This window comes from Bolinopsis microptera, chromosome 9 (genome assembly GCF_026151205.1).
Source record: "Bolinopsis microptera isolate Bmic1 chromosome 9, MBARI_Bmic_1.0, whole genome shotgun sequence".
Classification (NCBI taxonomy): Eukaryota; Metazoa; Ctenophora; class Tentaculata; order Lobata; family Bolinopsidae; genus Bolinopsis; species Bolinopsis microptera.
The window spans coordinates 11725978-11752761 of NC_087080.1; the positions used below are offsets into that span (position 1 = coordinate 11725978).

General features: G+C 36.3%; 1 protein-coding gene and 1 long non-coding RNA gene across 3 annotated transcripts in view; both read right to left on the reverse strand.

Moving 5' to 3' along the window:
- Positions 1-4600: 4600 nt before the first annotated feature.
- Positions 4601-26784, reverse strand: part of LOC134821116 (solute carrier family 22 member 15-like) — a 32694-nt gene continuing 10510 nt past the window's right edge. The window contains exons 1-14 of one of the 2 annotated variants that reach the window (XM_063831780.1): positions 10354-10498; positions 9736-9787; positions 9423-9550; positions 8427-8534; positions 8130-8257; positions 7836-7987; positions 7600-7666; positions 7203-7326; positions 6610-6777; positions 6376-6506; positions 6070-6212; positions 5332-5413; positions 5057-5152; positions 4601-4913 (exon numbers count right to left, since the gene is read on the reverse strand). In XM_063831780.1, coding sequence (XP_063687850.1) covers positions 4780-4913; positions 5057-5152; positions 5332-5413; positions 6070-6212; positions 6376-6506; positions 6610-6777; positions 7203-7326; positions 7600-7666; positions 7836-7987; positions 8130-8257; positions 8427-8534; positions 9423-9550; positions 9736-9787; positions 10354-10466 — 1626 coding nt within the window. In that variant the 5' untranslated portion in view covers positions 10467-10498 and the 3' untranslated portion in view covers positions 4601-4779. Of the gene's footprint in view, positions 4914-5056; positions 5153-5331; positions 5414-6069; positions 6213-6375; positions 6507-6609; positions 6778-7202; positions 7327-7599; positions 7667-7835; positions 7988-8129; positions 8258-8426; positions 8535-9422; positions 9551-9735; positions 9788-10353; positions 10499-26784 lie in introns of those variants that run through there. The other variant, XM_063831781.1, reaches the window with a different exon arrangement.
- On the reverse strand, positions 13903-16028 carry LOC134821218 (uncharacterized). Its single transcript, XR_010160992.1, has 4 exons — positions 15627-16028; positions 14800-14976; positions 14497-14654; positions 13903-14301 (listed from the first exon to the last, which is right to left on the reverse strand). It is a non-coding gene; the product is annotated as an uncharacterized LOC134821218 (long non-coding RNA).

The window sequence follows — 26784 nt, forward strand, 5'->3', positions numbered from 1 at the left end:
CTGAAAAAAATGTCATGCGGGTAAAGAAATAAATTGGAAAGTAGCCCAAGAAGATCAACCCGAACATGTAAATTTTACAATGAGTAGCAAGCCTTATCATATTGCCGGTTATGTAAGATGGTACAGTGTCGGTGATTAAATTTAGGAAATAAGTAGCCGCCACTTCCCAATTGGTAATTGGAGATAAATCGCGATACCAGGTGAGAGATAAGAACCTCAGCTTCAGTTTCTGCATGCAGTAAAACCCCGATTTACCGCGCCCTGATTTACTGAAAACCCCGATTTACCGCGGTAATTTCTTTTCGCCCAAATAGGGCTCTACATACATAGTGTAAACAACCAAAACCCCGATTTACCGCAAATCCCGATTTACTGCGGTTTTTCTTTCTCCAAAACTCCGCAATAAATCGGGGTAATACTGTATCTGGCTTTTATCAAATCAGTTAACCCTAAAACGTTGCTTCTGAGTCTTGGTCATGATTATTCCAAATTTCACTTGAAATTGAAAACAATATTCAATTAATGATAGTCGCACAAGTCATGCACCCGTTACGTAATCAATATTTTATCAATTTTTACCCCCCTCCTCCCCTCCGTAATCAACCGTAATCAAATACTCACTTTTTGAAACAATTCAGGAAAACTGATTTTCGCTGGAGTGCGAGTAAAAAATCTACTCTTCTAAGCTAAGTGAAATCAAGTATTCATTTCGGGTCTACTAGTACTTTTCTATACACAAGGTCCTTTTTAAGGTCATTCTGGATCAGTATTGATCATGATGAGGTATGCAATTTTATCAGTAGGTCCAACCCTAGAGCAAAATTTCTAAATTACCCTCAGGCGCAAATATAATACGAATTTTGTATTTCAGCCTCTGAACGTTGTAGGAGCCTCTCTTTTAGCTCAAACTAACTGCAATGGCCATATTTATCTACAAGCTTTAAGAGGGGGGGGGGGGGGGGGGGGTCACCCTGATTTTTTTTGTGAAACTTGGTTTCGAGATAGCAGTAGACCAACAAACTAGGACCGGTGGCCAAACTTTTGAGGGGGTCTAAATTTAGCAGGGCAAATTTTGGAATTTGGCCGCCAAACTTTTTTAAAGGCCTAACTCAAAATTCTGTCCCAAAACTTAAGGTCATGAGACAATTCTACGTTGATTCTGAAAATTTCATGAAAAAATATTGAAACCCTATTGAGTTCTATTGTTTTGAGCGAAGTCAGTTTTGCAAATATCGCGAACTGAGATATGGGCGATTTTGTTCATTTTTTGCGATTATTTGAACACAGAATCCACAATTAGGTAGATATTGAGCTGACAATCAAATAGAATGTGTAGTTTAGGCTTACCTTTCATATAAAGTTTGTTTCAAAAATATTGATATTTGCCCAATTTATGGGCCAAATTCGATCAAATTAGGTGCGTATGCCCAAATATGGTCTTATGGTTTTTGGCTCATAACTCAGTCATTTTTCGTCCAATCTTGATGAAATTTCATATACGAGTTCAGGGGACCATTAGCTACAAGTAAGGCACCTAAAAATCTTGATTTTGGGCATGTTCAGGGTATTTGGCTAAATTGGGCCTAATTTGGACCAAATATGGGCGTGGCTGCCCCGCGGGCACCGTTTGGCGGTTGGGGTCCGGGACCCCCTCAAAAGTTTGGTCACTGGTCTTAGTTTGTTGGTCAACTGCTATCTCGAAACCAAGTTTCACAAAAAAATCAGGGTGAACCCCCCCCCCCCCCCCCCCCTTAAAGCAATATAGGGTATATAGTGCTTAGTTTTAGAGATATTCACCTGTCATGTGGGCCGCACTCTCGCTAAATTTTGCCGAATATCTGGATGAATACGGTTCTGGCCGGATATACAGCTTAATATCCGGTTCCGGTCTGGTTTAGGTTGCGTGGCCGCAAATCAACTGGAAATTTCAAAATTTTTCAGGCAAATTGTGTTTAAAAAACTTCATTTGGGGATTTCAGGTAAAATTCCGGGTCCTCACAGTTTGATCTTGCAGACCTAAAAGCATGTCTCGAGATCTGATCCGGTTAAAAAGTATATATGCCGGGTCTTTAGCATAGGATCACAGGGTCTAATATGGCATGAAGTGCACGAAATCGGAAATTTCAAAACTGTTAGGATACATTTTTTAATTTTCTGAGATTTAGCAGCGAGCGGTCGGAAATCTTAAAACTTTTCAGTAAGATTTTAATTCTCCTGTTTGCCACATAACTCGCGGTTCCGGTCTAAAAAAAAGGAAGATTCATTGATATCTGACCGATTCCAGTCCTGCAGCCAAATCCCTAGATAGGTACTCGGTTCCTAAGTTCCTAGTGGTATGTGATTATATCAAATGTGATCAATATGCGTACGCTAAAATATAGATCTATACAACGGAGTACGATCAGTTACTGGGGCACCATGAAAGCCCCTCGTTTCTCCGCAAAGTCTTTCTCATTGTGCTAACTTTAAAGTAACTTTACAACATTTTTATTGTCTGAATGTGAACAATGATGTGAAATATGATGTTGTAAAGTTACTTTAATTTTAAAGTACTTAAATTTGAATTGTCAGAACTCTATCTCAAACTGTAACATAATGAAAACACTACCCCACGGAGTTAAGATAATAGTCATGAAGTAACTTGTTTGAATAGCAAGGTGTTGTAACCATGGTTGTTGTAACCATGGTTACATTCGTACACGAATCTCTGCATTACTCCGGTACCACGTGATTTTCACAGTCTTAATTCTCATACACGTAACATTGTTACCAACAAGAGACTATAGTTTTACCCGTTTTGACGAGGACTATGTTATGACGATCAACAATGAAAGAGTAAGATAAACAGATAAGAAAAAAAGACAAGTTTTCATAACAAGATGATCGAGGATGTTTGATTCATGATTGATTATTGATTATTTGGATACACTCTTCTAATTACGATATATTTTGATAACTTGACCAATAAAAGTAAAGAAAAATAAAAGTAAAAGTCTAATAAGTTACCATTTAAAACAAGTGTTCGCACTCAAAAAAGATTCAAATTGTTGAGGAAGGAAAAGTCAGTTCTCCGAAGAAAAGGTCGAGAGATTATATCACAAATTTAGCCAGTTCAGTGTTACTGTTACATACAGACTACAACTACAAGCCTAACGTTTGGTGCTCCTAGTCCTTGTTTGCCTAGACCAATATTTACTGTTTTATTTGTCACTTGCACCGTTTTTGTTATCGTTTTCTACTTATTCATTATTTACGGACAACTGATACGAGAAGAAATGTGCTTATGATATTTCCTGTTTTAGTACGATTTAGTTGAGTATATAGACATCGGAGAAGTAAAAGTCGACAAATTTGAGGCATAAAAAAGCGTGTTTTGGGATCGTTCAAATATTACGTAAGCCCTCTGATCCCCCTTAGTAAGTCACTTAAAACAAAAGCTTTAGTGTAGAAATTACAAGTTTTTCTAAACCACCTCCCCCTGGCTTACGTAATACACGTATCGATCCCTAGCATGGTACAAATCTATAAAAATGTTAACAATAACAATTTATATTAATTCATTATAATAAGTTATGGACTAACAAAATACACAGCAAACCTAATAACGAATCCGATAACTAAACGAACTAGGTGTGCGAGCCACTTGCTCGACCATCAGTGTCGGATGAATGGTTCTACGATTTCCTCGGCTCATTTATAACAAATCGGTTGGGTAACTTGATTTTTTAATGAGAAAACGTTAGTTTTTATGCGTGAGGATTTGATAGGCCGATAGTATTTACAGCAGGAGGAAACAGAGATAGGAACCTGAACTTCGGTAACCACCACCTGGCTAATCTCTTATCATCAATCAAGCCATAAAACTGTCTCGCAAAATTATACTTATCGTGCAGCCGAGATTTCTTGACATAGATAACAGTAACAAAGGGAATCGAAGGGGTCAACAAGTAAACAGATATCACGACAACGCGAAAACGGAAAAGGTGAAATTGGTCGAATCACCTCAATAAGGGAATCAGTTCGGTGAATTAAATTCCTCAGACATTTAATGATGAAGTTAGGGTCAGCTGTTTTTAGGTGTTAAAATTGTTGCAGTCCCTGGTTACTAATCTAATCTACTGATGGCGGGCCACCTTAATCAAGGAATCAGTTCAAAAACTGTAATCATGATGAAATTCAATCCTAACGACGGTGAAATCCTTTGTACAATCTTCAGTGGAACTGGAAATACTAAAATAATCCTATTTACTACGGTGTTGAGCGTTCAAAATCTTTGATAATCACGCAGATATGGCAAAAGCTTTTTTTAGTGAAAGGTAGATGGTCAACGTTTCAAAGTTCTGACTACATCATATTCAATATGTTCTACCTTTCGCTAACTATGACAGTGCCACTATCATTATAATAAATTATTTGTTACAATTAGTACTAGTTACTAATATAGTTACTATTAGTACTAGAAGCGTTGAAAGTATTAAATACCCTTACACCAAAATAGGGTTTTGTGTCGTCCAGCCCAATTGATTGCGCACTGCACAGCAACTTCAGTGACCATTTTTCTGGTTTAAAATTATTTTTTGGAAAAAATAATACGTTCATTACTCAGCTATTTCTGATTACCAGAACTTTTGAACACTCAACATTAAAAAATGCGATTTATAAATAATGTCCCTAATCAGATATCACATTTTTCAACTATGTTATAATCACTTGTAACTATGGCCTATGCCCTTGCCACTGTCTTTAATAAAGTTAAGGACCTCATGCAATTAGATAACTCTATATCTTCTCCTCATCTCTCTCTTTCCCATCCTCAAAAAGTAGTTCGAAGTCCTCCAAGGTTTGTGGCATGTCTTTTCCAGAAGTTTCCGGGACAAACATGAACACTCCGCAGCATATCATAGCCAGTATTCCTGTAAGGAGTATACATTTAATTTATCTGAAATATTGGAAGTAAAAAAAACCGTCTAATGTAACCGAAGAGACTAGAGAGTCCTCATTGATTCAACTGAAGCTAGAAATCGGCTGAAATTTCAATATTAATATTTTCCCTTACCAACTAAAATATAAGGAACAACAGGGGACACTTCCAGCCAATCTCCGATGAAGGGAGCTATCAATGCTGCAACTCGTGCTGCAGCAGATCCTATACCTGTAGATCATTAGTTTCATTAATCAAAAAACTTAAATTCTAAATTTGTCGGTCGGTCGAATGTATAGAATTATTCTCAAATCTTTACTTACAAAGTTCAATAAAATCTTTACTTCCAAAAAAAGTTGTATTACAATGATATTGGGATTTGTCTCCTAGTTATGGTATACAGTGCTTACCTGAACCCAGATTTCGTATTTTAGTGGGGTACATTTCACTGGAATAAAGATAGATCACAGCCCACAGAGATCCCGTCACCGCCTGAAGGAAGTTATGACGTCACACTATACTACTTATACTTGACCAATTACGTCACACTACTTGAACAATGACGTCACGCAACTATAACTATACCAATGACGTCACAACGTGCAAGTGATATGAATCTCTATGACCACCTTGTACTCAGAATCGGACACTTAGTTACATTTGACCATGCTTAAACTTAACTGTTTAACTTTTGCAATTTACTGTCTAATTGTGTTAATAGTATAATGTTTAATACTTTGAATTTTTGCCCCATGCTCTCACAAGCGTGAGCTGAAACGTTTAACCCAGTTGTAGGGAGGTATGTAAATTCCTCAGGCACATGCATAATTTGCATATGAGTGGGTACTACCAGAGGACGTATAATTAGCCCCGGAAGATGTCGATTATACATCGAATATAGGAATATGATCCAATCATGTTGGAAGATTATTCCGTACTATCCCTATAATACTAAGGGTATGAGTAGTACAACGTTGTACATTGTACAACTATGAAGAGTATAAGACTAGACAGTATGTTCTTATTTTAACCACTATTATCATGCTTTTCGTCGGCAATAACTTCATCCAAATATACCTGCTAGTGTTAGTCAGTAAGATAGATAAGGATTAAAGTCAATAAACGTGTCAGATTCAAATATATGGTACCTTGCCAATGCAGTACATAATCTTTCTGCTGATACTGTTTTCGTAGATCGAGACAAACATACAGATACATCCAATACCAATAGAACCTATAAAGGTGTACTTCCTTCCTATCTTCTCCATCAAGAAGTATGCTACCACCCTCCCTGAAAAAGTTAGCATTTAACAATTATGCCACCATCTTCACAGTGAGTTATTTCAAGCGACGCTGGTACCAGAAGTTTGTTTATTAACAGATCAGTATTGTGGTCTGACAACTAATACTCTAACAGTACTGATAAGACAGTGATAAATTGATAAGAGTGTAACCTGGCAGTTCAGCGAGACCGAGGATAACCGCGTTCACATAAATGTCCCCTGCTAGAGACTTGGCACTGAACCACAACATGTAGTACACCAGAGATGTCATGAACCACCCGAACATGTTGATTAGCATGCATCTGAAGAATGTGGATAATTAGTTGGTGAGTCTGGGTTCAGGGCTGGATTCACATTTTCAGTCTGTCCAAAATGGCACATTGCCAAAAGACCAGTTTTAGTCACCTGACGAGTCGACCTCCGGTGAGTTTGCCCAACAATTCCCTGATGCTAACCTTCTCCTCATCCTCCTCGAACAGATGGCACCCCTCCGGAACCTCCTTCCCGTTCCATTTGGCCACCTTCTCTAACATATCCAGAGCTTTCGCATCCTTTCCTTTCCCCAAGTAGTACCTGAGAGAAAGCATGGTGGTGTTTATTGCGAACTTATTGTGGAATTTATAACAGCATCCGGCATCGTCATAACAACGTCTTCTACTTGTCTATAACAACTAATATTACAGTAAATCGAGAAAGGTTCTCGAATGTTCTGTTGATAAATAACTACATATTTGCTATGGCCTAAGAGCATCATCAGTCATTACTTAATGGGTTGGAATGTGTTTACCACACCTAAGACATTATCTTCCAGAACAATCGTTAATCGTATATATTGTGTGACAGTATATGTTATATACATTTATATTTTATAATATGTTATATGTATACACTTATACAGCTATTTACTTGAAGTTATAGCTCTGTATATATTAACATAATAAAATATTATACATATATTTTGAAAATCAGGCTTTATATATTATAGTAAAATAACTTACCTAGCCGATTCAGGAAGCATGAAATAGCAGATGGGGAGCATGATGGTTGGGGGAAAGGCTAGAGCCAAGGCGTACCACTTCCACGACTTGAAGATCATTCCCCAAATTGCCACAGTTGCCATTCCTGGGAAAACGCTCTAGAGCCTTCAAACAAATATAACTGTTTTATTGACAGGGCAGGCTATCGAAAACTGATAAATTTCACAATATACTTTCTGCAAAGTTGCAGGTTTCAAATCTCAAATATCAAACATGGCTCCATGAAACATGGCTTTGATATAACGTATGAGTACTGACTTTTGGTAGTGTTGAAAATTAACTTCGATCATACTACTTCAGCATCAAGTAGGAAGTTACACATTAAGATTTGTCAAATATGCTCATCAATACCACTTACCAACACTAGTCATAAAATGGAAAGCAGTTCCGACTTTGTTTCTGTACCGAGGAGGAGCATATTCCACCTGAACAGAAAAGAGGGGAGCTTCAGGGCAATAAATAGGGTTTATAATAGGGTTAATAGGGTTAATACTAATCATTTCACGGCAAAAAAGTTTAATGAGATCTATCGAAAACTGATAAAAATGTTCACGCTGTAAAATCATGGTTTTTATTCATAAATAATTACATTACCTCTAAGACGAAAGCTATGAGGAAGAAACCACCAAAAGCGGCCCCATCGAAGAAACGGCAGGCTAGGTAAACGTTAATATTGTTGAAAAACGGGATTATCCAAGCTTGAATGCAGCATATTCCCAAACTTATCATGCACGTCTTTCTCCTTCCTGTAGCAAAATGTAGTTGGAAACTGTCGACGAGAAGATTCAAAACAACTTGCAGCAAGATAGCCTCAAATAATTTGAACGCACCTATTTGTCCTTGTTCAGTTTTTAAATTGGAATCAAAATTTCAACATTTCAACGTTACCTAGCATATCAGAGAGTGAACCGAATATCCAAACTCCGAAGAAAGCCCCAATGAAATATATCGACGAAGCAAAGCTGAACTTCCAATCTTCCGAACAACTCATCTTCATTGTGCTTCTTATAGAATGGCTGGAAGTTTGTTGTAAGTTTGACATTGTACGCTCAGTGTTAGACGACTCAGAGATCAGCTTCACACTCAATGTCCAGTAATCATTTTGATAAGCGTGATGGTGACATGAATAAGCCATTAACATAGTCTTAATTAAAACGATTCAACAAAATTAACCAAAAAACTTACTCTGCATATTCCTCATCAAATTTCCAAAAGTGCCCATTTCCTATCCTCCCGTCCTCTTCTAAAGCCACGTTAGCGTCCACTTGACACGGCATCTTCCCTTCTTCAAATCTAGCGGAGAAAACATTGTTTAAGTGATAACATTAGGTAATCATTACCGATGTCATATAAGTGTAATACCTGGTATTGAAATATTAATTTGTTCATCTAGACCTATATATTCTATGTTGTTTTATTTTGATTTATTCCATCGGCCTTCTCATGTATGTGTTACAATGGGTTCTATTCGTGTCCAATGTTCCCATTGATTTCTGGTTCCCTTCTTGACTTACTTGCAACCGTTTTCTTCAGCTGTACAGGACCATGGAATAGACTTTGCCGTAAAAATGTCGAAGAGAATTCTCCAAGGACCGATAATGGCAACCATGGAGCAGAGGATTATGAGAGATATCTAATGGAGAAATGTTGTGCAATGGACATAACTGTTAGGTATTTTACACATTCTCTTGGTGGCCATTGCCCATTGCTCAACATGTCTCCAGTTAATTATTTGAAGAGTAGAAGTTATTAACTAAAGGCAGCATTAAATATCAGCAGTTCTGAGCGGAGCTCGGCACAATTCTCAGCAGATGTTAGTGGCTGTATTTCAGATGAAACGGCGGACGATTATATTAATATAGCTATCAGTATTCAGTATTCATCATCCAATGTAACTCTATTATTGCAGTGCTACAGCTAATTCTTATCAAATCTGTAAGTCCATTGACTCATCGGCAAGATTTACGAACCGACCAAAGTGTTAAACAATCACGATTAATAATAATATTATGATCGTGAACCCCAGAAACTAAAAAATATGGTGATTGGGTAAGCCAAATATGGTGTTAATCAAAAAATGACTTGCCAATTATTGTTTGAAGTTTTTCTATCGTGTAGATCCAGTTTATTTGAAAATATTCATTTATAAATTAAATCAGGATATTTTATATTTTTACTTACATGCACCCAAGATCGGTGCCATTTTGAGTACATGTCCAGTAGAAGTTATTTTTAGCAGCAATTAAATCAAAAAGGATCCTCCAGGCAGCGATCCAGGCCAATATCGACGCTATCAGCACCAGTCCAATCTGATGTGATATTTTATTTCCATGCAGCTCATTTTATTTATAACAGCATTGTAATCATTTTGATTTTCGCAGCCTTCAGATATGAAAAAATCATAATTTGAGTTGATAACGGATTAACGATTCAAGTTTTGATTAAAAAAGAATACTTTAATTGCATAATCAGTAGTAAATCAATTGGATGATACCTGGAATTTCCCAACCGAACCAAAGTGCTCCAAAACTTCATCGATCTTGTACCTGAGGAAAGGATCGTTAGCCGAAAACGCCGAAAGGGAAAGTCACACTTAAGCCGTTAAGGCTCTTCAATTACTAAATTTGTAATCTGGCAACGGTCACTGCCTAGTTTCTGACACTATCAGTCCACATTTAGCTGGAAACTCTAGAATTACCCTTCCACTAAGTCTGTTTCAGCTGTTATTCAGCAGATATAGCAGCTATAGCAGATATAGCAGTAATCAGTATAACATTGGCAGTCTAGCACGCTCCTAAGAAAGGTTGAAGATAACGTCCTATGAACTCCAAGTAGGAGATTCTTCTATCTTTCCATTTAGTGTTTGAAGTTTCTGGGAACTTTCTTTTTCTAATGAATCGAAAGGTGCTACACTTGGATTCAGCACAATATGTTCACTTTATCCTAACCGTGCAGTATCCAAAAAGCCCGACTTAGTCTTATGGCATGATGGTAAGCACTAAGCAGGTATATGAATAAGTGTTGAATGTCGATCCGCGATTATCCTCAATAATAATACCACAATTTTGTAAATTAATTAATAATAAACCTCAATCTGGCAATGCTATCTTACCAATTCCCTCGACCAGCCGGCTTCTCTCCGTTAGCTGTCTTCTCTCCGTTAGCTGTCTTGGCTACATCGTCATCCTCTTGGGAACCACCCTCAATAGGTTGGTAGCTCGACATAGTTCCACACTTTACAACCTCTACTATTCTTCCTTACTTGCGTAATAAATTGTAATAATAAAATAACTCTTTAGATCTTTCTGCATCCCCGGATATTGAACATCAAAATGCGGAAAACCCGTTGGTTTCAAAAAATTTAAAATTGAGACGTTACAAACGAAATGTGTTCGTTGGAAGCAAGATTAAACGAAGTAAAAGCTTTAAGATGAAGAATGAATGAGAACTATAGGATGTAGTTCTACAAAACATCGCACCAAAATAAAGACGATCAAAATAATGACAGGCACTAAGTTTGACTTTGAGTAGAGCAGTGTTGTTCAATTTGATAAAAATATGTCCAAAATTACACTGTGTTTGACATCTCAACAAAATACGTCAAACTACGAGTCACGAGATCTTTGACCAAATTTACATCAAACTCTTAGGTGTTAAATACGAAGTTAAATACGAAATATTTGTGCTACTAACAGTTCGAATTAGCGCGCATGACATGGACAATTGGACACACATTATCTGACCTTGCTATACTAGACTTATAAATAATATAATCTTAATGTTGCACCTAGGCCGACAAACGCATGGGGTGGAGTGATAATCGGATCAGATTTAAAGAATAGATTGTAAAGCTGTTAAAGACACACAGTCACATTGAAGTAAACACTAAACGCAATCATGCGTCACATTGAAGCTGATATATAAATTGAAACTAATATTTATATGTATTGTAACGGATAAATACGAGCTTTTCATCTATAAGTAGAATTAAAACAAATTCTAGAACATTACTATCAACAAAATATATTTAATCACAGAATTTCCGATACAGATACTAGTAAATCAAGAAGCACAAATATAAATTAAACATGCAATAAATGAATCTGCAATAATATATTAAACTATTTTCACAGCTACAATTAAGCACGTTTATTGAGTATGTGATTGTAACAGAAGGTATACGTAAAATCAAGGCTAAGCAATAAGTCCTGAAATGGACCGCATCAGCTTACAATCTTACATGTTGTTATAGTGTCAGTGGCTCTGGTCCTACAACTACAATTAACAGTATTTAACCAATCAAGCGGTGCATGTGAGCCGAACAGGCCATTGTTGTGGACACAACAAGAAAATTGAGAATAATCTTGTGCGAGGGTAGGGACCCAGATGTCGTTTCTAACCCAAATAAACTTTAAGGAGGCTTCTCATCAGTAGCCGCACCTCCTTACTCGGTTTCTGAACTGATCACTGATTCAATTTCAAACCATGATCAACTTGAAATAATTTAGGGAAACTGTCCGGAAATCTAAGTTTAAACCATATCTATAATTTCTGAAACTTGTGTGCAAACTGCAATGTTAACACGAATTAGGGGAGTTACTAAAGGATTGAGTGTGGGTAGTTATAGTTATGTAGGCCACCCTTTATGATGTTGATATAGAGCCAGAGAGGTCCTTATAATCCCTCTCCATCCTAAACTGGACTCTTACTTTCTTATTAATATGCATACATCGATTCTAAATATACAATTGACATACATTCTGACATTCATATTGTATGACTAATGACTGATGGTAGCCATGTACAGTGTACAATGATTGTACACATGGCCTGGAAACCGCTTATCTGACCTGCTCATCACCACAGGTTGTATGATTATAACATATAGTCATAACTCATATACAATGTTTACGCTTTTTATAGAGCTGCAATTATTTTCTTTGTCTTACACTCGGCTACGAAAATTGAAAGCAATAAATTCATTTAAAGCCATGATCGTCACTTTGATTTTACTCCAAAATTAGGATTCCAAACTATGAGCAGCCCTAATAATAATTTTAAACGCCAAAATTTATTAGCAGTTGAGGACAAATTGCTGAAATAATCCCCTCCATAAAATAGCATATAAAGTGAATAAGTCAAATATTAAGCAACATTTCTACACGGGAGGTGATATTTCTGAAACACAGCGTACTGAAGGACTCCATAAAGATTAGGAAGTCCGGTAAATTGGGGGTTTCAAACGCACTTTTATACAGTTTACACCGGCAAAAATGCAGTAAACAATCGATGCTTACTCTGCCGTCATATACCGGGTCTATTGATATTTCCCTCAAGTTGTACGTGTCAGCTATTGGAAATCTTATCGCTATTCATCGTGAGCCCACAAATAACAGGATTGTAAGCCTTCCTCCTGAAGGGTGCACGATAAATCAGAATTTTCGAGTTATCAACGGCAGATATACGTTGTACGTGTTCGTTCTAGAATAAAAACATAAATAGTGTTGAGTGCGGTGCATTAACATCTCACCCCATGCAAACGTCTCTAAATCTCAAATTGATTTATTTCTATGCAGTATCCGTGATAGAATCGTGTTCCAGGTGTCACCTTAATGATAATCAATTATCGGAAATCCGATACAAAGGAAACCAATCAACTTAAAAAGAAAAGCTACGCTATCCTGATCAACTAACTGGAGTAACTCGAACAATTATTGTAAACCGGAAAAAATAACACCTTTCATAAAATATTTACAACAAAATGTTCAACATTTTACCTTTCAAGTACATATAAAAAGATCATTCATAAAGCTATAAGACAGTGTAATCCGGTGAGTATTTACTCACATTTTAAACCACAATTTACTTCTGAGTCTTGACTCATGAGCCGAGACTCAGGGTACAATTAGGCTCAGATTTCTGGCACGCTAGCTCAAACGTTTGGCTCAATGAAACTAATTGTCTTGACTTAGCGGATCTAATTCTTAACTACACTAGCCCAGCCGGCAAAGTTGGTTGGATTAACGTTGTTTTAAGGTTGGAATTTACACTTTCCAACGTTGGGTTTGAAACGTTGTGTAAAAGTTGATTAAACGTTGCATTACCAACGTTTGAAATGAGTTAGCTGTAAAAGGTTAATGTAACGTTTTTGCTACTACGTTGTATGTACGTTATCAGAAAAACTATACGACAACGTTGTTATTGAAACGTGTTAATAACGTACTTGAAAAGTTCGTTGGATAAACGTTGTAATTTACACTTTGGGTTTGTAACGTTGTATACAAGTTGATTAAACGTTACATTACCAACGTTGGAAATGAGTTAGCTGTAAAAGGTTAATGTAACGTATTTGATACAACGTTGTATGCACGTTATCAGAAAAACTATACGACAACGTTGTTATTGAAACGTGTTAATAACGTACTTGAAAAGTTCGTTGGATAAACGTTGTAATTTACACTTTGCAACGTTGGGTTTGTAACGTTGTTTACAAGTTGATTAAACGTTACATTACCAACGTTGGAAATGAGTTAGCTGTTAAAGGTTAATGTAACGTTTTGGTACAACGTTGTATCCACGTTATCAGAAAAACTATACGACAACGTTGTAATGAAAACGTAACAGTAACGTAACAACCATTGATCGCATTAAAAACACTTGGTGAAGCTTAAAATTTCTATAAATCATACAAATGAAAACGTTGCAACAAAGTTAACACATACGGGCCCATACCACACTTTTATTTTAGGTTATATTTACAGACAAATTATGAGAGAAATTATTTTAAAGTGTTCCACTAAGCAGCGAAAGCTAATCAAAACAAAAATCAGAGTAAGCTTTTAAGACTAACTTTAAATCTAAAACATAAAATAAAATTAAGAGGATAGAGCTTCTTTCAAATATTTTATCTTTCATCTACACTTATAGACCAATCCACTTAGTATTACATTAAAGTAACAGCAAACAGCGATCTTGGTTTGTTGCGGCCAGTTAGTCATCATAAAAGTTTCAGTTTCAGTTTTCTTTAGTGTCTGATTACAGTTTCAGTTTCGGCCGATTTCTGAAAATACATTGTGAATGAAGTGGAGGAATAAAAGCCGGACAGCCCGAACCTCTAGTGCCGAGTTTAAATGTGCAGCTTTTTGTAGAATTTATTCGACTAGTTAAAGAAAGTTACTTTTTTTTGTAACTCTTAAATATATGGCGCTAAGAAGGTTTGGTGGTAATTGTAAATTCGGAAGTATAAATAACTTACATAGTTGTCGACAACTGACAAGCTTCACAGCTATAGTGATAGACTTCCTTGTCAAATGTCAATCATCTTGTATCTGCCTCAGAACGATTCGGTATGGAATCACTGCTCGGGTCAACTTTAACTTCTCCCATTGCATCAAACAGAAGTAGAATTTTAAACTGAAACAGTACAATTAAGTCAAGCAACCCTTACTTCTATATAATAATAAGAACTGCATATTTTAGATTCGACTGTTAATAACAGTCAAATCAAAAAATTTGTTAATTCTAGTTCTAATATAAAGCCACAGACTTCATAACTTACATGCGACAGCATCTGTTACTCATATGGTTGATAGTTGTGCTTCATGTGCTTGTTGCAGTTGGTTCCAACAACTTCAAAGTCAGAGGAAGGATGAAACTTGCTCTCTTTTACAGTTTCGCGGCTGTTGAAGAGACACTTTCGCGGCACTAGACTGTCACTCAAACATTAATTTTGTGCCTGATAAGTTGTGCTATGGGATAAACTATTTAGTATCAGTATCTACAACAAGGCTAGGGTGTAGGAATGATTTTCTTCATGGGGGGGGGGGGGGGGGGGGGGGGGGCAATTCTTAATATTTTCGGCTCATAATGATCAGGGTAGCAAGAAACCTGAACAAAAGTAGTTACCAGAAAAAACTCATTCTCGATACGTAACTCTGAAGGCAGAGCTCCTGCTTCCGAGATCGTATTACGAAGGGGAGGCCTGCCTTCCGAGATCGCATTACATAAGGGAACTCGAACCCTCGAGTCCAAAATCGTATATCAAGGGTAGGTGCGGACTTCAAAAACCGAAAAAATATTTTCGGCTCATAATAATCAGGGTATCACTATCATGAAACATGAACAAAAGTAGTTTCCAGAAAAACTTTGAAAAATTTTGACTTGGAAAATTTTTGGTAAATTAAACCGAAAAAATATTTGACAATTTTTCCCTAAACATTTTTAGAAGCCTAAACAAAAATTAGCCCTTTTCTGCCCCTTGCCCAGATTTCATGGGGGGGGGGGGGGGGGGGGGATGGTCCCCCCGCTTCCTACACCCCAGATCTACAATCAATTTAAAAATGTAGAATTTGAACTTATAAAATATAATATATGACAGCTACCTACCTATGAGTATGTCACCTAGGTTGAGATTCGTTAAGCTTTGACAGGGCCATCACATTGTGTGACCACCCCACAGAGAGGAGATCTCTCTGTCATTCCTCCAGCAAAGCAGCGAGTTTGAGTTTTGAGGAGTGTAGCCCCTGTTGGGCGGTGTATCCGGAAGAAATAGCATGAACTGGGTGAGCTGCGATTTGAAATGCTCTCGGTCGCCGATGGAATTCAAATGGCAATTCAAACAGCTAATTACTTAATTTGGAAAGAAAGATTAAGAAGCCGACTATAAACTGTAAGCCTAGCAAAAGGAACAGTAGAAGTTTGAGTAAGCTTGGTGATGGTTACTGGGCGGCGCTCAGCCTGTCATTCCGCCGAATCTCTATTCGCTATTATGTTTATGAACATAATAGCCTGAGGTCCCCAGGTGGCAGGTAAGGTGATGGTGCTGTAGATGTGTCGATTAAGCATCAAAATGTATTAGTTTATGTTAGATTCATACAAATAATAGCTAAGGTGAGACAGAATATTTTATTACAGTCAATAAAGTTGGCATACGATGTAATAATATGACGTAAAATGATACGCATTGTTAACACGAAACAAACCGCGCAAAATATGAAATGATCTACAACCAAACCACATACAGATCGACGGCGACACCTCAGATGCGCGCAGAATTTTACAAGTTCTGCACGCCTAATTGCTAATATAATGACAACGACTATCACGTGCGCGCGCCAAACACCACTCTGGGCGGGATACAATAAATAGTAGAACAATTACATTGTAGGCAGTAGGGAAATTTGATCGTGCGTGGTGTTACCGCGGCGAAATTTTTGTTTTAATGTTCAAGCTTTTGCATTTTTGATTTTGCATCACTTCAAATTTTTTTTTCTACTTAAGCTTTTGTCTTTGACTAAATTATAATTGTTTTAATTTCCAAAAAAATTCCAATCATTTTGGGCATCTTTTAAAAGTTTTTCCAAAATTTTGACAAATTAAATGAATGATCCGTAAATTATTACTTGTTACTAATACAAAGAATTCTACGAGTCACGAGTATCACCCGTAAATTGTTGCATCATGTAATTGTATCAGTATGATGTATTCACCATGTATACGGATACCAAATCACAAATACATATTTTGAATTCCCGTTCGCCAAAATTTTATTTTTGTTTTTAACCGTAACGGGTGATACTCGTATGTCATAAAATATTTGTTTCAAATATCAAATATTAGCATTGCATTGCCATTAGTGATTACAGATTAGACCGTTGTAAGTCGACACGAGTCCAACTTAACTCGACGCGCGTCTTGATAAATTATATACAACCAACAACTTACATTTACAATTGTGAATTGCGTGCTAACACTAACAGCTAAATCCACTTAACATTCGAATTTCGAAAATTTTCTAAAAGTGCCCTCACACTGACAGTTTATTAATATTTATATTAAATCTTTCTGAATCGATGTATCTAATCTTTAAACGCTGATTTCAGATTTCGAATAATATAACCGCACGCGACATACGGTAAATCACTTCTTTGCACCTTGGTGAGATCAAATATTTGATATCAAATATTTGATATTGCCGAAAATCTGTCTCGATCACGTTGCACGTGATAATGATACGACATATAATTATGACTATATAATATATGTGATATGGAAATTGGAAGTTAGTTTAATAATTCTCGTTTAAATGTTGAATTATAAAGGGTATTATTGATAATGTCAATGATAGTAACTGTAACATGTAAAAAGCCCGATTGCTCACGTATTGCGCGACCGCATTTCTTCCGCTCAATTCCGAGCTTGCTAAACTGTAAACAACACTAAATCATTTCAGCTTCACAGTCAATTTTCAAATTTGTTTTCTAAAACTAAAAGGTTATCAGTGATCAGGCAATGGCGCCCTAGTATAGCGAACTTGAATTCATTTAAAACATTATCGTCGTTAACCGTTAACAAAATAGAAATGAATATAAGTTTTTTAATTTGGTGCAATAATACGGCTTTTAGTTTTACTATATAACTAGTAATAGTTTTGTAGTAGTTCGCTCGCCCAAAAATTATCACTTGACGCGCGTTGGTTTTTAATTTTACAGTTTTTCAGACGAACAAAATAGTTTTACATTAACTTTAAATTAGAGTTTATGTAACATTGTTTTTGTCTAATCCCAACCATAACCCTAATTGTAACCCGAGCCGCTACCAGTACCACCAAATCGCTCGCCCAAATTATAAATTTTTTTGTGAAAAGGCCTTGAGGCCAGGGTTCGCAAGTAATTTGATTAAATTCGGTGTATTTTTGGACGCTAATCCCGAATCATCAATATGATTATGACCATATAATTTAAACATTAAAGAAGTTGGTCTAATTTTGGATCAGATAATTCAGATTAGATCCGGAGCCACTTAGAGCAAAGTCTTAGAGGTTTAATAAGAATTACTTGTAATTGTATTGCATGCATCCCAGATGCCAGATCAGAGTGGTGTTTGGCGCACGTGATAATTGTTTACATTATATTAGGCGTGCAGTTCACATAGCCATGTGTAACTGTATACGCGTACTGCGTGACGCGCTGCAAGCGAGAGGGCTCTGATCTGGTTTGTGGTTAGAGCAAGCTAGGCGTGCAGAACTTGAAAAATTCTGCGCGCATCTGAGTGCTGAGATGTCGCCGTCAATTTGTGGTTTGGTTGTATTTTGTAGGTCAATTCATATTTTGCGCGGTTTGTTTCGTGTTAACAATGCGCACTTCTTAACTCATATCATAAGATTATTGCATTGTATGCCAATTTTATTGACTGTAATATGTTTCATCGACTCATCGTCTGTCTCATTGCTCATCTTAGTTATTATTTGTATCTAACAGTAACATTAACTGATAAATTTTGATGCTTACTCGACACATCGGTAATTTATTAAGTTTGTTTCACTAAAGTAACACTTATATTGACGATTGATCCGCTCAGTCGCTCAGATGACTAATATGCTGTATTAATGAATTAGAGTAAATTGTAACCCTATGGAAACCTGCGTAATAACAGTCGTCAAGCACCAAAAACTGGTTGTTATGCCTGTACTTAATTAACACAAAATAGCCTCCTTCTATATAGTTATACACATAATTATAGGGGAGTGGTCTATATTGCGAAGGAGCAGACTTTTGTCGACATCGTAGGACCGTCGAGCCACCTCATATATCCAAACCCGATTACTTATTCCCTACGATATTTTTGCCTTCGGCAAGAGCAGGGAAAAAAATCACGTGACAGTCGAGTGTAAAGTGATTAATCATCATCCTCCTTAAACTTTGAATAGCTAGCGTTGGTTAAAGGTTTTCTTTTTAACGTTTTAAAACGTTTCCGCTTTTACGTTTATTTGAAGTTATCTTATTAATTATAAGCAACGTTGAAAATTTAAACTTTTTATGTAGATTGAATATAAAATGTTCTTAAGCGTTAAATAGCTAACGTTGGTTAAAGGTTTTCTTTGTAACGTTGCGAAACGTTTTAATTGAGGTTATCTCATTAACTATAGGCAACGTTCAAAATTCAACTGCATTTTAACGTTGTATGTAGGTTACATATAAAACGTTGTTAAAACGTTAAATAGCTAACGTTGTTTTAAGGTTTTCTTTTTAACGTTGCGAAACGTTTATTATTTTACGTTAGATCAAGTTATCTTATTAACTATAAGCAGAGTTTAAAATTCAACTACATTTTAAAGTTGTATGTAGGTTACATATAAAACGTTGTTAAACATTAAATAGCTAACGTTGTTTTAAGGTTTTCTTTTTAACGTTGCGAAATGTTTATTATTTGACGTCAGATCAAGTTTACCTTATTAACTTTAAGCAACGCTCAAAATTCAACTACATTTTAACATTGTATGTAGGTTACATATAAAACGTTGTTAAACGTTAAATATCTAACATTGGTTATAGGTTTTATTTTTTACGTTGCAAAACGTTTATTATTTGACGTCAGATCAAAGTTACCTTATTAACTATAAGCAGAGTTTAAAATTCAACTACATTTGAACGTTGTATGTAGGTTACATATAAAACGTTGTTAAACGTTAAATATCTAACGTTGGTTATAGGTTTTATTTTTAACGTTGCAAAACGTTTATTATTTGACGTCAGATTAAGGTTACCTTATTAACTATAAGCAAGGTTTAAAATTCAACTACATTTTAACGTTGTATGTAGGTTACATATAAAACGTTGTTAAACGTTAAATATCTAACGTCGGTTAAAGGTTTTCTTTTTAACGTTGCGAAACGTTTATTATTTGACGTCAGATCAAGGTTACCTTATTGACTATAAGCAAGGTTTAAAATTCAACTACATTTTAACGTTGTATGTAGGTTACATATAAAACGTTGTTAAACGTTAAATATCTAACGTTGGTTTTAGGTTTTATTTTTAACGTTGCAAAACGTTTATTATTTTACGTTAGATTAAGGTTACCTTATTAACTATAAGCAACGTTCAAAACTCAACTACATTTTAACGTTGTATGTAGGTTACATATAAAACGTTGTTAAACGTTAAATGTTTTCTTTTTAACGTTGCGAAACGTTTATTATTTTACGTTAGATCAAGGTTACTTTATTCAACGTTGAAAATTAAACTGCGTTTTAACGTTAAATTAACGTTGCGAATAAAACGTTTTGGAACTTTTCAACGTTGGTGGTGCAACGTTTACCTAACTTTAAAACAACGTTAAATCCCAACGTTGGAAAGTGTAAATTCCAACCTCAAAACAACGTTAATCCAACCAACTTTGCCGGCTGGGAGATTACAGCGGCTGATCATGCTCACATCATAGGAATTCATAAAGCGAGTATATAGGTACTCAGATCTAGTGAGTCTGCGGCCTGTTTCCTATCAACTGTCGGTAGATGACCTGTTCGATTACATGACGCTCTATTTTGACGCAAAGAATTAAGAAGGAGTAAATCGAAGAAATCATTGCGATCACAAGACCAATGTTGCCCGCCAGGCATTATAATAATACAAAGATAAGCAAACTGAATGGTTGCCAGCATTAATGAAAGAAGCTGCGTTTGCCGTCAGTAAGTTTAGCACGGGAAATAAATGTAACGGAATGTAATAATATGTATTTACTACGGCTTACCCGCTTACTAACAGTAACAATGTATGTACTACGGCTTACTTACAATCGCATGAAATTATTATTATTAATACAAGAAACATACAACATAGCAGAATATTCACTTAACTGAACAGACAAGCGCAACCACACAACGAAATAGAAAATAGTATAATAGGGCACAACTAAAAGTTGGCATGCTCTGATAAGTATAACTGCTACTAAACACAGCTATACCGATCCTTTGTCGATCATCAAAATCACGTGAAGCACTGTTAGCCAATACAAGACCACAATACAAGCGTACTGTCCTGAGATGTTTATCTTTTGTTTAGCTTTGTTAATTAGACCAAGACGAAACGTGAACTCGTTAGCTTTTCTTGCTCAAAGCGATTTATCAACGGTTGTCACCACTGTAGATGATGCTTAAAATATTTGGCCTTCATTACATTTTTGTACTATAAATACATGCGTTTTGGGCCACAACCTTTTCCAGAGTTTCGCGGTCGTTCCAATTTTTGTATTTTGGCACAGGAAGGTCGTAGAGACTATTCCAATATGTCAAAATGTGCCTAATGACTGACTTAGTGACTGACTGAAGGCGGATTCAGCGTCCGAGTATTGATGCACTGTCTCCATAAAACTCTATCCGCCATAAGTCCGCCCATTTGTCCATTGCGTATTCATATTGAGAGCCGTGTCAGCTCGTAATCTATCAACATCATAGCTGCTCATGTTCTCCGCACCCGATGAGTTGGTTCCAAAAGTAGCAAGCGGTTCGCGACTAGTTCTGGGTGCCGGTGAATATGGCCTGCTAGTCGCATCCTGCGCTTTTGGATCTTCATGATTGCTCTCGGTATAAGGCTGTCATAGACTTATTTGTTGGTTTTGTGCTGCTTCCAGTCTACATTTAGTGCCATCCTAAGCATTTTAGTGTAGCAGCCCGAGCGTGCTATAAATCACTCTACAGTCGGTCTTCGAGATTGTTCTAAAAGGGCCCCCGACAGTTGAAACCAACGCCGCTCGATGTATTTTCGGACGCTGATTCCGAATCACCCCCCATGACATAAGGTTAAAATGCTCCCCTGACGAGATATTGGCGAAAAATTGTCTCGATCACGTGATATGACCGTATAAGGAAGTTAGTCTAATTTATCATTAGGGTTGTTTGTTTGTTTGTTTATAGAACCCGTCCCAATCTCGTATCGGAAACTGACGAAACTCAATTTTGAGTGTGAATACGGGTGGTACCTGCAAGTGTGTTCATTAAGCATGAAGTGATTAAGAGTGATTAATCATCTACACTCGATTGTCACGTGACTTTTTCAATCCGTTCTCTGGCCCTGAGGCTGTCGAACGACTATTCGAAACCGTAGCACTCTAATCTGGTCCCAACCCTAACCTTAACCCAATCCCTAACAAAAGCATATGCTGAAACCCTAACCCTGACGAGAAATTAAACCAACTTCCTAATTATACGGTCATATCACGTGATCGAGACAGTTTTTCGCCAATATCTCGCCAGGGAACATTTTTACCCTATGTCATCGGGGGTGATTTCGGAATCAGTGTCCGAAAATACATCGAATCAAGTTGGTTTCAACTGTCGGGGGCCCTTTTAGAAACATTTAGAAGATCGAGTGTAAAGTGATTTAGCACACTCACAATCTATGCCTAAAATCTTCATGTTCGGTAATATGGCCAAATAATGGTTATTTGGCTTGATGCAAGTCACAATTTCTTCGATTTTATTCGTTTCCGCCTATGAAGGTCCTAAAAACTATTCCAGTACACCAAAATCTACCTAATAGCCACATTTATATACAACTTATCAAGCAACATATACCTATATTTCATTTTCTGAAATGTGGCCGAAAGACGGATTTTTGGCGAGCGAACGATGCAAATACTCACAAATGGCTGCTAACTATAAAGAAGATCATAAAGACTCATAAGCAATATACAATTTGTCCCAATATGACTTACTGTGTGTCATAGCAGAATCATTGTTATGCCTTTCTGAGGTATATATTCTTATAGAACCGAAAAGGTTTTAGCCTTTAGGCCTCGAATTTTCTGCCTTTCTATAACTCTATAAGTTTAAACAGAAACTAAAACCTGGTTTTTATAAGAGAAATAAAGCAATTTTACCTCTGTTTCTAGGGAACTGATTGCAGTTGCTATGGTGGTATGGCAACAGAATTTAAAAAACAGCATCAGTCAACAATTAAACCTTCTGCCTTTATAGTTATATAGTGTTACCGCCTACTTTTTATAGCAGACAAATGGATAAACAGTTATTTAAAAATTAAATCAGTTGAAGACTTACAAACTACTTTAACAAATACGACTGAAAGTATAAAGGTTCTATTATTTCCAACTAAATGATTTGTCCTAATCTAGAAGATGATGCACACGTATTTTGTTACAGATCGTCGTGAAGACAATTAGATTTGTAAATTTGTTCAACAATCCCCAAATTTCCTTCCACTTAAAGATGTTTCCTAAGGTATTCGGATTCCTAATATGTAATAATAACATCAACATTCAACCCTGCAACAGCAGTGTCTGCGAACCTTGCCGTACGACGCAGTTTCCTGGCTCGTTCATATAATCAATTATAGTAATTCTTGGTGCAAGACCTTTGAAACAGCTTGGCCCAGGGCCCTGTGCGTGATGTTGCAAGTAGCTTCTCTATAGACCATAAAGGTGCGAGTAATTTATCATTTCTTCTTTCACGCTGGTGACTTATCTCCTATCTGATAAATACGACGATATCCGTAAACAATCAATTGTAGTATTTAACTCGGTAACGCGATAACAAACATACCTTGCGTGAACAGACATTATTTTGAACGGGCATTATAAAGCGAACGGACATTAAAATTAATGCCAGGGTCTCTTATAGAGTTATAGCGTCCAATTAATGTCTGTTCAAATAGATTCCGATAAGGTAAACAAATGATAAACATCTCAGGACAATATGCGTGTGTCCTGGGATTGGCCAATATATAATGCACCACGTCATGATTTTGATGATCGACACGGGATTCATGGTAGCTGGGTTCAATATTAATTACCGGAGGATACCAACTTTTAATTGTGCCCTATTTAATCCTTTTTTGTATCAAATTAGAGCGAAAATTTTGGCTCACGGCATGTAATCGAACAGGTAATCCACCGAAAGAGTAGAAACACCGCAGACTCGCTATTTTTTTATAGATCTGATTATATATGCTTCGTTTATGAATACGCGTACCTATTATATTTGAGCATGATCAGCTGCTGTAATACAGTGTAACTGTAGTCAAGACTTAGATCCGCTAAATCAAGACTTAGTTTCAGTGAGCCAAAGGTTTAACTTTAAGCAAGTAAGCATGAAATCTGAGCCAGTAATCCATAAATCTGAGTCAGCGGGGCTACTAATTCAGTAATTCAACAGCCGCGCCACTCATTAACCTTCGTAGAGCATTAGAAAATCACTAGTTTTAACTATCGAATGAAAAAAAAAATGTTTATCTCAGGCACGCGCCATACGTTTTGAATAGACGATTATCCAATGGGAAAATACAGATACGAAATACAATAACGAATACGAAATAGCGCATTTTTACTTGAATCACTGAGTGAATAAGTAGCTTATAAGGGGTCTTTCATAAAAGTAAGCCAGTGCAACCCAGTAATTATTTATACTTACTGGATTGCACTGGCTTAAAATGTGAGCTTATAAACTCACATTTGAAGCCAAATCTACTGAGACTCCGGGTACAATTATTTTGGCGCTGATAAGTTATCTGTTATCACTTATCAGGATTTTAGTCATTTCTGACCTGCTCCCTGGAAGTCGTATGTTTCAACTTTCAAGGTCTCAATCGTTTCTTCTTAGAAACACTTATATATGTAATTGTAACCAATAGAAACTAAATTTGTAACAACTTGTGACTTATTCAAGGTTTTTAGATATCAAATTTTTCCGGTAAAAGCAATTTAGTACAAAGTTAAACAAGGTATTCGGGCAATGGTATATGATGGTCACAACTAGCAAACGGAAAACACTATACTGATACAAACAGAAGTTGAGATGAAAACGTATCAATAGTCTAGTGACGATCTGAATCCCCAAGCATCTTTGTAACATGACCGTCTTTCACTCGCAAGGTATCAGGGACTTAGAATTTATAGATACGTATAATGAACAAACAGGTAAATTAATATAACAGCGTTATTATTCGGCGTGATAGTGGACCTTGCTTATCGGACGTGATTTGGGTATTGTAGCAATAATTGTAACTGTAACAATTATAATAACCAATAAGATTAGAAAGAGTGTACTCAAGTTAGAATGGAAACAAAATTTGTAATAACTTGTATTTTGTAACTTGTAATATCCGGACCGGAATATTGTTTATTAGTCGCATTGTTGTAATGTTTATTGTTTCTGGGGTAAAATTTGTAATGTTCTCGTTTATTGCGACTTGTAACTTGTTTAAGGTTTTAAGATATCAAATTTTTCGCCGGTTAAAGCATTATATTTATAGTCAACGGTATAAACTTAAAAAGATATTCGGGCAACGGTATATGGCGCTCACAACTTTATAATACAACTAGCAAACGGTCTATTAATTCAGCGGCAATCTTTACCTCAAATTGTACAGTACGTGTTTTGTAGATCCTACCGCTATTTATCTTAAACAAGTCACAAGTCTTAGATATAATGATATGATCATCACCGTTGATATCGCCATACAAACAGAAGATAAAATGAATTTAAGGTATCAATCGTGTACTGTCTAGTTTCTAGTGTATCTTACAGTATCTTTGTAAGATGACGTATAATCGGGCGACCCTCTTTTCTGGTATCATGGACTTAGATACGTGATGGACAGTGAACAAACATGTAAATTAATAAAGTAGCGTTATATTGCGGCGTGTTATAATGGACTCATCTAACACCTTATCGGACGTGATCGGACGTTAAAAAATCACTTTCGAAATTTACTAGAAAATTATTGATTTATTTTTATTTTCAATTATCTTTGCTCTAACTTTCTCGATTAAATGGTTTCTCATGAAATAAAGGTTTATTTTTGCCTACGATTTTTTAGAGTCCTGTTTGTGTATGGAATGCTATTAGAATTTAAGAAATCATTTCGGGTATAAATTATAATAACAGTGAAGAAGCAAATCAGCATCTAACATAAGGTTATATATTTTAATCATTGGCAACTAATTTCGGGTTTAATCGATCATCGTTATCTTATGATACGATTTCTAGGCAATTCTAGAACATAATATACTAGTTCTTGTCCACATAATATTACGTAAACAGCCTAGGAGCAAGGGTCTGGAAAAGTAAAAATCTATATAACAAATAATCTAAGGAAGCGATGTAACAGAGCCAATAAATTTAATGTTGCCATGGGTGGCAATAAGTGCCTCTAATTTATCTCAACCTACTAGTTTTACTGGCTCTTAACACATAACGTTCCTAATTTTGTAAGCAATTTTTAAAGACGTTACCGGTTACTGCATCCCGACTTTTAGGGGTTCTCCCTGCCAAAACATAAATACAAATTTAATTTGTTCCTATTAGATTGACCGTGAAACACTTTAATCGAATACAGTTTATTCAAATGATAAATATAAATATAAACAATTAATAAATATAAACAATTAGTTCTTGTATAACACCCTAACGGAGACCAGGTCACTGTCTGATGTTGTAGCTGATATTGTAGCTGACTTTGCTGAGTAGGTATAAAACAAACATGCCTATTAGGAATAACAGGTTAGTTTATAGTGAACAACACTTCCCCCAAACTTTCCTTTCTTGAGTTCCAACCTGCTTGCAGAGAATAAAACCAAGGAGGAAATAGTGGAAAAGTTCTTCAGGATATGGATCACTATATTTGGTCCACCAGAAAAGACGCTTTGTGATAACGGGAAAGAATTTTGTAATGATGATTTTGTGTCTATGTGTCAAAATCTTAATATAGACATGAAGACTACAGCTGCTTTCGCCCCATGGTCAAATGGT